General features: G+C 37.5%; 1 protein-coding gene across 1 annotated transcript in view; it reads right to left on the bottom strand.

Annotated features, from left to right (window-relative positions):
* KCNH8 (potassium voltage-gated channel subfamily H member 8) overlaps positions 1-13,704 on the bottom strand; it is a 276,310-nt gene that overhangs the window by 11,748 nt on the left and 250,858 nt on the right. Inside the window, exons 12-15 of the mRNA XM_081106039.1 lie at positions 13,571-13,609; positions 9,424-9,779; positions 8,638-8,744; positions 6,193-6,269 (exon numbers count right to left, since the gene is read on the bottom strand). Of these exons, the coding sequence (XP_080962165.1) occupies positions 6,193-6,269; positions 8,638-8,744; positions 9,424-9,779; positions 13,571-13,609 (579 nt within the window). The remainder of the gene's footprint in view (positions 1-6,192; positions 6,270-8,637; positions 8,745-9,423; positions 9,780-13,570; positions 13,610-13,704) is intronic.

The following is a 13,704-nucleotide window of genomic DNA, read 5'->3' as shown; positions in this document are numbered from 1 at the left end:
GAAATCTGTGTCCACAAAATATAGCATTTAACATTAATAATATATATGTATTAAAATGAAAAAAGCAGAATGGTTTTCTAGCAGTTAAATTGATTTTGTTTTTCTGTGTCAAAAAAGTGAACATATAGCCTTTGTTTATATTTTGCTTTTGAGAATTGATGGTCAAGATCTATGTATGATCATGATGAAGAAGAAAAGAGACTGTATATTTAGATCTTGAGGTGGTCTGGCAATTCTATTAGTCTGTTTCAGTTAAATTATTTGTGAAGAAAATGTACAGTGATAACACTAATCAGAGAACCAATGAATGAACTTTACCATAAGCTGTTATTTATGCAGATTTCCTTTTGTGAATTGATAGAACCCTGGTATTTCATAGCTATTTAGAAAAGTAGTAAAGCAACTCTTAAAGAAAACCTGTTATTACTATTTAATTTCTTTGACGCAAGGCAGCTTCATTGATCTGATCTAGTGATACAAATATAAAACTTATTTACTACTTTCTTAAGTATAATCTTGACAACAGATTCTCACTCTCTGTTTTTGAGCAGAAGGCTTTTCATTATCTGTATCTGTTTGCTTGGATATTGTATGATACATTTAATTGGGGATATTTTGGCATGCAACTTGAGCAAAATGAAAAGAGGAGACAGTTTCCCTGTTAATTTTTGAACGCTGCTGTATCTGTTACTAGTGTTTGCCAGTTTCCAGTTTTTCATTTCTTCTGGGGTCACAGAAGATTATACCTTCTTGACTCTTGAAATTCATTGTACCCATGAAATTAGTTCTGGTTATGTGTATATCTTTCGAGCCAAATGACTGCCTATGCTTCCCCTTTCAAATGGAACATAGCCAATCAGTAACATTTCGGGTGGTGGTGCCCCTTGTGCTGACCAGTGCTAGGCATTTTGCTTGAACAAGAAATAAATGCTAAACAATGAGATTCGGAGTTTGTTACGTCAGTATGATTTATCCTATGACAGTGCCTATCTGAAAGGTGGGACTCTTTAATATTTCATAAACATTCACTAGAGTTTTTTGAGGAGGTTGACAGTGAGGAAAGAAAAGTTAAAAGATGTCGATGGTACAAAACAAAATTTGAAATTTGGCTTGTAGTCTTAGTGACTATATAAAATGATCATTTAAAGCCTTAGAAAAAGTAATAACAGTAATGACACTAATAAAAGTAATAACAGTAATAACAGTGGCATAGCTATTTTTAAAGGGCATGATCAAATTATGAAGTGTAGTGCAAACACGGTCATCTCTGAAAAACAGATGCTTTTCTATTGGTCTCAATAGCAACAGGAGTTTGGCCTCTAAAACACCAGAGGCCAAGTTGGTAAGAATAGATTTTTCATAACTCTTAAGTTAACAATGTGCTCATGTGTCCTATGAAACAAAGGACTTCAGATAACTTAATGAGACTTTCAGCAAAGTAATGGGTGTCAAAATAGAATAGGGCTCTTCCAAATTCTGGCTCTCATCACACAAACATATAACTTACAGTATACGGAGTTGTAAAGGGTAAGACTGAAATAACTTTCTTAATTCTGAAATTTGAAAAAAATGTTTTATTTTGTCCCACAAAAAGTACCTCGCCATTCATAGAGGAATCTATTTTTTTAAAAAATTAAGGCAAGTCTGGAAAGGATTATTTCTACCAAAGCAGTTTGAACATCATAACAGGCCAGTTAACTTGGAAAGAAAGCCACTGGACTGACAAACTGAAGGCATTTGATGGATGTGATGGTTAATTGTATTTGCCAGTTTGTCAACCTGACTGGGTCATGGGGTGACTGGACCTTATTCTGGGTGTGCTGGTGAGGCTGTTTCTGGGTGAGGTTAACATTTGTATCAGTGCACTGAATAAAGCAGTTCCCTCTGTAGTGCGGGCGGGCTCATCCAATCAATGGAAGGCCTGAATAGAACGAAAAGGCTGAGGGAACTCATCCTGCCTGATTGTTAAGCTGGGACATGGTCTCCTGCTTTCTGATTCAGACTGAAGCACCAGCTTTTCTTTGGTTTGGAGCCGATTGACTTTTGGACTGAAATTCTACTCCTGGCTCTCCTGGTTCTCAGACTTTTGGATTTGAACTGGAACTATACCACTGTCTCTCCCTAGTCTCCAGCTTGCCAAATGCAGATCTTGCAACTCCTCAGCCTCCATTATTATTTGAGCCAATTCCTACTTTAAGCAGTTGTAAAAGCAAAAATCAAGAATTTTGTGAGAATATCAAGAAGGAACCTGAATAAATTCCTGATATATAAACTGGGGAAAAACCAAGGAGTGATTCAGAGTAGCATACACCAAAAAAGGAAGATAAGGATTTAGATAATATCTGAAAGGTGCCCAGTCCTTCCCATGTTGTTCCATACTATGCTAATGGTAAACAGAATGTTAATAGCTGTTTTGTCATTAAAGTGATCCATAAGAAAATGCATTTAGCTTGGGCCAGTGTGGCTCAGCAATTGAATGTCGAACTATGAATCAGGAAGCCACCGTTCAATTCCCAGTCAGGGCACATTCCCGCATTGCAAGCTCAGTCCCCCATAGGGGGCATGCAGGAGGCAGCCGATGAATGATTCTCTCTCATCATTGATGTTTCTCTCTGTCTCTCTCCCTTCCCTTCCTCTCTGAAATCAATAAAAACATAAAAGAAAGAAAGAAAAGGAAATGCATTTAGTCAATGCAGGCTAAAAATAAGTTAACTTACAATATATGGAGTTATAAAGGGTAAGACTGAAATAACTTTCTGAATTTGGTATTAAGTTGTCATAACAATCCTCCATTACAGATTTTATTATTATCATTTCATAGAGGAGGAATCTTGGGAAAGGTGAACACTTTGCTGAAGTCACAGGGACCTAAGTATCTGTCTGTCCCCAAAGCTTATTCTCTTCCTCTGCTGGTGTGTTTTATGCCTTGTGCCTGCTGCGGCTGAGCATGCAGGTTCCCTTGGCAGGCTTTGCCACAGTGTCTTTCTGGACCAGCCAGGTTTCAGAAGTGAGAAAGCACTCTAATCCTTCCTTACAAACCCTTTCAGAAATGGAGCATTTGACCTACACAGCCCGTGGCCCCTACAGTGATGTTTTGTTGTTATTCTTAAACAATTCTCTAAGAATTGCACTATTTTTTTTTTCTCTGCTGTAAAATAATGGTAATGTTTTCAAAAGTGTTCTAATATTAGCAGCTGCCCTACATCTTTTAAACTGTCTTAACTGTTCTGGGAAAGTGGGTTACTACCAATAGTATTCCTTTTCTGATTTTTGTTCAATGTTTAACCAGCCGATTTTGAAATCTACACGTCAGTAGAACAATTGTGTTACATCTTAGCTCTTTAGTAAATGCCAAAGTGGGGTTTCTGCAATGCTCTCAGCTGTACACAATGCTCAGCATGCCTCACGGATATTGGGGATTGACCTTTTGGTTGCGGTTATTGTCATGCAGTACATCCCACATGTATTATCATTTCTTCTTCTGCTTACTCCTAAAAGAATAGAATAAAGAACAGAGCAACTAAATGATCACACATGTATGTAGTAGACAATAGGTGAAATGGAAAAATTAGGCTTGGACTTTTTTGCCATGTAAACATTACTTTGTAAGAGATAGGAAGAAAAAACAAGTAGGAAGGTTTAATAAGGAGAATAATTTTACAAAGAGAAGACAATTTGTATTTTCATTCTGCCTGTCTTAGTGGGTTTTAATGCACTACACAAAGGGTCAAGACTGTGTATAAATTAAATTATGTGTAAAGGATAAGATTTTTTTAACTTAAGTTTCAGTCATGATGAAATCAGATATTTTCCTATAAAGAAAAACTAATCCTCTAGGGAAGGAAAATTAGATCACTGGTATTTTATCTTGCTCTTTTTATTTCAATATATGACAAGTTAAAAAGATTTATTCCATCTCATTGGAAAAGCAATCATGAATACAGAATCACATTGGGGAAATATTTTGTTTTTCAAGTAGTTTTCTGTTTTAACACAGGTACCACTGGCTCACATTATCAAAGGAAAATCATGTAGCATTAGATTTACAGCTGTAATTGGGAAAATTACCTACATTCCAACAAGTGAAGATATAAACACCCCATCCTTCCCCTCCAGAATAATCACTAAGTCCAATACTTGAGCTAAGATTTTGGTCAGTCAGTTCTTAAAACCATCAAATGATCTTCTCAAATGTGAGGGCAAAGAATTCAAATGGTATTAATGGGTGGTTTTAGTCAAGAACAATATCTGAAAAGAAATTGTTGAATAGAAGGTTAATGACCAGTTTCTCCAACAGGGAGTTCAGTTAGTTTAGTTTTGGGTTCTTTTGGGGGTGCATTTTTAGCCAGAGGTTATTTGGGTGATTCAGTGTTTGGCCAAGCCGTTGTGATTGAAGAACTTTCATTCTAGTTAGTTTTTCTGTGCCTGTTTTGTTAATCTGCCCTGGGGCCACCTAACTTCTTACAGAGAATACAGGTTCAGAAGGGGAGACGGCAGTAAAACATAAACTTTTACTAAGCTGAAGAAATACAGATTTAAGAAAAACCTTTGAACTTTATGACAATCTACTCAGTCTTCCATTATTACAGATAATTGGAACATGATAATAATGACGTGAATTTAATTTCTCTCACATCTCATCAATATCATAAACTGGTTACATTTTCTTCTAAAATTTCATCAGATAATCAAAAACTTTAGTCCTTGAAAGGGATTCTGTTATACTCTCTGTGCCTGCCCTGAGGGTCACCATATATTCCTGTCCGAGGAGTCTTTCCGGTGTTCTCTGCTGTTAGGCCTGGAGAGATAATCCCCCAGGAACCATCCTCAACTCCACCTTTCCTTGCCTCATAGTGCTACACTTTTGAGTTGTGCTACAATCTTTCAGGGGTTCTCAGCAGGGTTGAGCCCCAGTTGCCCACAGAGTTAATTATCTCATAACACACCCTTATATTTTTGCTTTCATTTCTTTTCTGTCTTGCTTCTCTGCTCTTTCATCTTGCTTCCTGAATTACGTCCCAAATAAACTATTTGCATCCAAATCATTATCTCAAAATCTGTTTTTTCCCCTTCTCAAATTTTATTATATTGGGGAATGGGTGGCATAAATTAAGACAGTAATTCAGAAATTACCTTTTCTATTTATACAGACGGTCCAGAAAGTAGATAAATGGTTTTCTAGAGCTGGATGTAGGAACAGGATTAATTATAAATGAGTATGAGAGATTTTGTTGAGGAGGTAAAAATATTCTAAAACTAATTTATGGTGTAGGTGGAACCACTCAATAAAGATACTAAAAATTATTGAATTGAATTGTACACTTGAAATGGTCAAATTTTATATTATGTCCAATATACCTCAATAGGGTTGTTTAAAAAAGTTACCTTATTTTACATGGATAGATGATAAGATTTACAGAGGTAAATTGTTCAGAGTTGCACAGCAAATATGTGTCAGAGAAAGGAGCAGAGTTTCAGGACATTTGATTGCTCTGACTCATTACTTATGATTCATCTGGGGACTAATGATCTTGCTTTAACCCATTAAAAATCGAAGTACATGAAAAAAATGAAAAAGCACCAATTAAACCAAATATCAATATATTTAATATGCTAATTATAATAATTATTACTTACTGTGTGCTTGCTTTATGCTAAACTAGAGGCCCAGTTCATGCAAATCGTGCATGGGTAGGGTCCCTAAGCCAGGCCAGCGATCAGAGCTGATCTGTGGGGCAACTGGTGGGGCGATTGTGGGGGTGGAGGGCCCTGCTGGCACCCACCTTGGCTGGCCTGGGACCTGTGGGCTGGGGGCAGCTCCTACATTGAGTGTTTGCCCCTTGGTGGTCAGTGCGTATCATAGTGACCAGTAGTTCCGCCATTCGGTCGATTTGCATATTAGGCTTTTATTATATAGGATGATTTACCTAGATCATCTGCATTTCACAGTGCACTACAAGGTAAGCATAATACCGTCCCCTTCTACTCATGGGGAATCAGAGCTTGAGAGTGGGTAAGTGATTTATCAAAGGTCACGTAACTCATATGAGCCTTAGTGGGAGTTCATCCATGGTGGCCTGACAGCAGAACCCATACTTGTAATGATAATATTATAACGTTTCTGTTCGTGACCCGGACTTTTCTCTCCTCTTAACCACTCCAGCATGACTAAAGGAAGAGAAGGCTCCATACCTCACTGTTGAGTTTCTTTATCTGCTGCTTGGTCTCCTCTGCCTTGATGAAGAGAACAGCAGCTCCAATCTCTGGGTCTGAAAAGTGACACACATACACACACACAGAATGAGTCCTTTAGGAATAAATATCATATTTGAGAATTGGGTCAAGAGTATTAGGGAAGGAAGCCTGAGCTACTGCCTTTAGATTCCTGATGTAGTTTCTGTCTCCCTGGAATTGATACACTCTTTGGAACCAGGCACACATCAGGGTGGTGACTGTTGACTATAGTGACTGAATGTGAACATGGCAGTCCTCTCCTTTGTCTGAACGTAATCACCACTGTGTTGCAAGAGGTCACATTTTCTCTTCTTTGACAGTTCTCTAAATATATATTATAGCCAGTGCCCAAACCATAGAAAAGGGATGTTCTGTTCTTCCTCTCTATTTCCCCCCTAAATATTGATTTCTGTGCCCATGTGAGTATTTTCCTCCCACCTCTATTTCAGGTGCTAATCTCCACTGCAGGTTTTCCATCTCCTCCCGTGTCGCTCTAAAAGATAATTTCTCCAATTTCCTGGTTCTCTCATCTCTACTTTCTCTACCTTAATCTTCCAAATGCATTTATTTCTGTCAGGGACAAAAGTACAGATGAATCATTGCTGGCTGCAGTAGAAAGGATATATGTATATTAGGATATGATCATTCTAATATTCTAATTCTGGTCAGTTATGGGTAGAAAACTTGTTAGTGGGAGAAAATTTCATTCAAAACAATCAGAAGTGGCAGAGTAGTAAGAACTCATTTTGCAGAGATATTTTGCAAAGCTAACCCATTCACAAGGAATGAATGATGAGAGATCATATACCACAGGCTAGGCCTCCTTTAGAGGCGATAGCAATGAATAAATAAAATGTAATTGACCTTCATGAAGCTTAAAGTCTAGCAGGGAAAAGAGATATTTGAAAAGTAATTATGCAACAGGTTTGAATTTCATACTAAGGGGGGAAATAGGGAGTAATAGGAATCAATTTATATTTTTTTAAATGTTTACTCTATATGGAGAAAAATGTGAGATCAGAGAAGAGACTTTGGTAGCAATGCAGGCAAGAGATGAATGTGGCGAGGAAAAGGGTGGAGGCAGTAAGGATAGAAAGTCCTACAACCGAGAGATACACAGGAGATAGAATCAAGAAAATGTGTTGCTTGAATGAATGAGTGTAGGGATAGATGTTGGGAAAAGGGAGAAGAGGAAGCTAAGAGGGTAGTTGGACCAGAAATAGGTGGATGGACATGGTAAGGTTCTGCGCATCATCTCCAGGCCCAGATGAGCCAACAAAGAAAACTTCCAAATGGGCCCCACAACCATTTTTCATGGCAAGCCCTCCAATTTGACTATAACTATGATTTCTGTGCCCCTTGCCTTAAGCAGAGTAATATCAGCACATGTAAGTCAAAAGAATACATTAATCAGGATTGTTGACTGACATCTGCACTCCTCTCCCTCCCCCATTCCCTCCATCAGTGAATCTTACAAGGAGCCTCCCATTTCCCCAGAAGATGATGAATGTTAGGAAAAAGAACTGCTAATTGAGACCGAATACTGGCATTCTACCAATGAAGACACACTTTCAGAATTGTACCTTCAAAAGTCCTTTTTAGGCTTGGCTTTGTCCATGGAGGGATTTACTAATTAGCAGGAAGGGATCTCGGAGCTGGGCATGAAGGAGAGGAGAGAGCTGGCAGGGGATTGCTGGCCTTGCATCTGGTAGTTTGCTGGTATTTGTAGATAGTTTATGCCTATTTAATACTTCTTCATTCTTCTCTCTTTATTAACTATAGGGGTGTCTTCTTTATAATTTATTTGTCAGTTCTGGCCTCTTTCATGTTGTTAGATTCATTTTTATGGCCAACGGACTCAAGTATGAAAGGGCGAGAGAGGAGCCTGAGCTAGGTTTGGGGCTACCCCTTACATTAATTCACCATCACTAGAGGGTAGTACTTCATATAGTTTTCCATCATTTCCAACATTTTTACATACTTCTGAAGTTGTTTATCCTCTGACAAAATGCAAGTACGGAAACTCTCACCAAATAAATTGGTTAAATATAACCAATGTTCTTACAGTGCACAACTAATGCAGCATTTCCTCTGGGTAGTGTTTTTGTGGATTAGTGTACATTTATAAAAGGAAAACATGGGCACCCCCGGATGAACAGCAGAAATTTGAATCTCCTAACACACCAGTTACCTTGGCTGGTAAATGGCAGGACATCTAGCCTGGACAGAGGAGCAATTACAAGTGATATATTGATAACTTATAGATAACACAGACTAAAGTCAAATTATTCCATGGTATTGGTCAGTCCTATCACATGGAAAATATTGTGTTTAACTTCTAATGCCAAACATTAGAAATTAAAAAGAAATATTTCCTCTTGAGAGAAGGCTAAATATCTTTACCTCCAAGAGGAGGAGAAATTCTGGGTTCTGGCCTGATTCGTTCAGAGCCAAAGTCAAAAGTCTGGCTTTCTTCACTGCTGTTTCCGTCTTCAATTCCATCAACAATCCTGTTTAAAATAAAGGAAATTGATTAATTGTGAATTTATCTTCATGGATTCCAAAGTTCCTAAAAGTCTTAAAAATATTGTGTTAAATTTCTAAATTCTAGATATTCTAGAGCTATGCTATTCAATATGGTAGCCATTAGCCTTATAAGAGTACTGAGCACCTGAAATGTGGATAGTGCAAGTTGAGATATGCTATATGTATAGAATACACAAGGGATTTTGAAGATTTTAGTAAAAAAAGTAAATTATTTCATTAGTAATTTTTTATATTGTTTACATTTGAAATGATCATATATTTGGGGCATATTGATTTAAATAAAATATATTATTAAAATCAGTTTCACTTTTTTTAACTTAAAAATATGGCTACTAGAAAATTTAAAATTATTTGGTTCACACTTTTAGTTCAGATTGTATTGTATTGAATCCTTTTGAGAATATGATTAAAACTATTCTAAAAAAAAAAACCTACCAAAATTCTTATTTATTCTCATATCTGCACATACCTCCACACAGAGGCAAAATTTACCCAAAAAACTCAGGAAAGCTGAAGCATCCAGGCTAGGGTCTTGTGCACTAGAAAGACCCAGAAAGCTGAATAATTTACTAGCCAGGTTCTGGTCTGAATAAAAGGCAGCCATTTTCACCTGGGCAAGAATTAGAGGATGTGAATTCTTACCTTGGACTGAGGTCTGGGGGTGCAGCACTATTCAAAGTTGAAAGCTGCAATTTCAAGTTCTTCTCTTTCCTTTTGCTGTGATTAGGTGGGTCAGATTCCTGTTTGGTTTTTGGGGAATTTGAACTGGAGACTCTGATAGGTGAGTGAAATGGCACTGTTCCCGAGGCCAGCTGCTTCAGGCTTAAACCTAGATAGCTTTTATTGCTTCCAACCTTCTTGTTCCGTGTTGAGGAGGATCCCCTCGTGTAGATGGGAGAGAGGGAGGCTGTCTCCTCTTCTTCCTCCTCATCCTCTTCCTCATCTTCCACAATGGATGGGAGTTTCCTGTTGATGCTGCCATTTCCCTTGGGCTCTGACTAAATCAGTGGATAATATAGATTAGTATGAATTGCAAAGACCTCTTGAGAGGTATGTCATTCATATTGGAGGTTCTGTCAGAACAGAGTCCAATCTCTTAGAGACTTACTTCTCATCAAAACTAAAGACTTACAAGATTTTTCTATAAGTTATTCAGGTGTTAAAAGTTCCCCCATTGATAAATGGTTGTAGGAAAAAAAAAGTCTCTCCATTTATGATCTTTCCCAGCCTACCCTCTCTGCTTTCCTGGTGTTAGCCCACCAACCCTTCTGTTGGTCTTTTAAATTCTTTTATTGGAGAGCTGGGTGAAAGGTGTATTTTCCCAAAGTTTGCATCTAGGTTTTAATCAACCTGCCACTTGTAATAGTATATAATGGCATGCTCTTAAGAATAAAGACGTTTTTATTTATTTTTTATTTTTATTTTTTAAAAAAATATGTTTTATTGATTTTCTACAGAGAGGAAGGGAGAGGGATAGAAAGTTAGAAACATCGATGAGAAACACCGATCAGCCGCCTCCTGCACGCCCCCGACTGGGGATGTGCCTGCAACCAAGGTACATGCCCTTGACCGGAATCGAACCCGGGACCCTTGAGTCTGCAGGCCGACGCTCTATCCACTGAGCCAAACCGGTTCTGGCATAAAGACGTTTTTAATTTTACTGGAAGTTCTTGGGCTTTGTTATTTTAAATTTACAAGGTCTTCAGTAGAACTTTGTGTGGAGGTCAACTAGCAAAATTAAAATATCCTTGAGAATACAAGTGTTTCCTATTTGGATCACATAGATGAAAAGATCAGCAGTGTCCTCAGCTACTCTTTCCTGCTTTCCTTTTGTTGATGAGTCGGTTGGTAGGAAATGGAGAAAACCATTCTATCCACTCCCTTGAAGAGCCTTGGGAAAGGAAGGAGAAAGTCTTGCCAAGCCTCATCCTAGGACCACTGGGCTCTTGACTAGGGTCATTAAACCTTATAGGCTAAGAAGAAGTAAGGGAGAGAATGGGAAAGGACAATTGAGGTATGATGGAGGGTCAGGGTAGAGAGGGCAGCAAAGGCTAAACGAGTGGCCCTGGGCAGAGTCAACTGTAAATGTTTCTTGCTCTGCCCCAGACATGGCTTCCTTCCTCCAAAAGCTCAATTCATTTTTCTGTGCCTCAGTTTCTTTTGAAGATACAATCACTTATACCTGCCCATCAATAATTTTTAATAAAAATTAGGTAAACTGAAAAGACCTACTAGTACTATTTAAATCTCATGAGTTCTCATTGTTATTACTTCATTTTAATAAATAATTGGCTTATTGATGTATATAGATTTACCATCTTTTAACGATATAATAAAAGAATGAATTGGAACCTTAAAGGAAATAGCCCATTCAGTTTAAGTGCTAAGTGAAATAAATGGTTAGTTTACTCATATATTTTTTTTGGTATTTTATTCTTAATGGCTCAAAATTTCTTGAAGATACGGTATTAGACTCACCTTTCCAACTACATATGGTTATTTTAATTAGATGGTGAAGCCATCAGTTATTTGTTGGAATAGTCATGGTATTGCTTTTATTTGTTTGGTTTTTGTTTTTCACAGCATTAAAAAATGCTGTGCTTTTAACAAAAGCTCCACATGAATTGCAGGTGAACATTTGTATACTAGTATTGTAGACTAGAAAAACTAGCTCACCCAGCTAAAGACACAACAGGGCAAACTTATCAAAGAGATGAAAAACAATGAGTGCATTCTCTAATTGGACTTCTGTTTACATTTGCACTGGCAATTTAATTATTCCTTTGTTTCAAGGAGGCTCTAGTGGCTATACTAGAATTGTCTGACTAATAACCTATAGTGCTTGTTCTTCTACAAGGTTGTTTACATTTCATTCTTCCATTTTGTCACAGAGGCTTGATGCCCTGAAAAAGTTACTTAGATACTGACTCTTGTGAACAAGACATGTGACATTACTTATATCAAGAGTTAATTCTCCCAACTACCATCATTGCAGACAGGACCCACATTTATTCGATTTTTAAATACCCAGAGTCACATGCAGTCTCTTTGCAGGAATACCAGTTACTTTCTTCAGAATCTGTCTAGCAACTCCCACTTTCCTTGTGTAGCTGGATTCACCTGTGCATACACTGCCATAAAATTCAACCATAGAACCCTGGCTGGTGTGGCTTAGTTGGTTGGAGCATTGTCCTATACAACGAAAGTTGTAGGCTCAATTCCTGGTCAGGGTAGATCTCTTCCTTCTCTTCTGACCGTCCCCTTCATCTTTCTCTGACAAATGCTTTTATAAGGTTTTTATCTCCCTCGTGAAAGGAATCTCTAAGTTAGCTCATGACATTTTGCTTGGATAGTCATTTCAGACTCAAAAATGACTAGATTTCATTGGACCTATCTTGACTAAAGGGAAAGCAGAATAAAGTCCAGTGGTTGAATGCCAGCCCTAGAAGTCCTGTGACTCATTATCTATACCCTTGGTCAAGTAATAGAATTGTTTAAAGCTTGTGAATTGGGAATGGTGTGAAAGAAAAATTAGATATTGGGTAATGAAAGTTAAACACTTAGCAATATGCATTGCAAGTGCTTAATAAATGCTTGCCCTTGTGATGATGATAATCATGAAGAAAATAGAAACAATATGACATCAGGACAGGTGCTCCAGAGAGTACTGGTTCCCCCTTTTTTACATAATTTTCCCTTTGCTCTTAGTTAACAGAACTCTTAGCAATGCACCTTGACCAAAGATCACCTTTTCCAGTTGCCCTCGCCACGTGGTTTAGTAATGAGGCTAAATTCTGGGATGATAACATGTAAATGAACAGATTATAAAGAAACTTTTAGGAAAGCGTCTAGAAAGAGGGGAGCTTCTATCCTGCTCTTTCACATTTCTTTAGTTTCTAGACTGAAAAATATTGATGAAATGAATGGCTCACCAGTGGTCATTTTAGAAAATGAGGACATCTTAAAGAATGAAGCCATACATTGAGGATGATGAAACAGAAAGAAAAAAATGTGATATATTCTGTGATTGGATGTATTTGTGTGCCTCTGTGTGTGTGTGTCTATGATTTTGTATTAGTTTCAGGGGTACAGCATAGGGCTAGACAATCATATACTCTATGAAGCAATCCCCCTGATATTTCCAATACCCACCTGGCACCATGCATAGTTATTACAGTATTATTGACTATATTCCTGTGCTGTACTTCACATCCCCATGACTGTTTTGTAACTGCCAATGTGTACTTCTCAACCTCTTTACCTTTTTCACTCAGTCCTACCACCCTCTCCCCTCGGCTAACCATCATCAGTTTGTTCTTTGTATCTATGAGTCTATTTCTGTTAGATAATAGATCTGGCAAATCACTATTTCTTGGGAAAGTTTTCTTTGAAATTAGAGGATTCTTAAAAGTTAGGAATGTCTTGAGACCAAATGAAACTACTTCCAAAATATCTCTGAACCATATTTTTTACATTTTGGGTAATCACATTATGCCCTCAATTGGATGTTTACAAGAAAACATTTGGCTACTAATTTTAAACTCAATGAAAGTATCTCTAAGATCACTACCTCAGGACTTTGCTACTTTTGTCAGGTTTTGGTGACAATCTACTTTTCAACAATAGCAATTAAAGTCTTAAGTAGAGATATGCGTTTTAGTGCTTCTCTATTTGCAAACTGAAGAAAGTCAGTCACCACATCTCACGTTGAGAAGTGTATTAGGGAACAGGTTTATTGGAAATCCTACAGATCTTATATACATATTTTTCTCTGTGGCAAAAGCCATACCTGTGAGACTGTAGATTTGTTTGATAATCTTGATATCACCTGAAACAACAAACAAAATAAAAGTTGTAACAATCATTTAAACCAATGATTTTCAACATTTTTCATCTCATGGCACAAACTACTAAAATTCTTCA

The sequence above is a fragment of the Myotis nattereri genome (genome assembly GCF_964212035.1).
Source record: "Myotis nattereri genome assembly, chromosome: 14".
Classification (NCBI taxonomy): domain Eukaryota; kingdom Metazoa; phylum Chordata; class Mammalia; order Chiroptera; family Vespertilionidae; genus Myotis; species Myotis nattereri.
The sequence above is the reverse complement of the archived record's forward strand: the minus strand, read 5'-3'. Positions and strand labels throughout refer to the sequence as shown.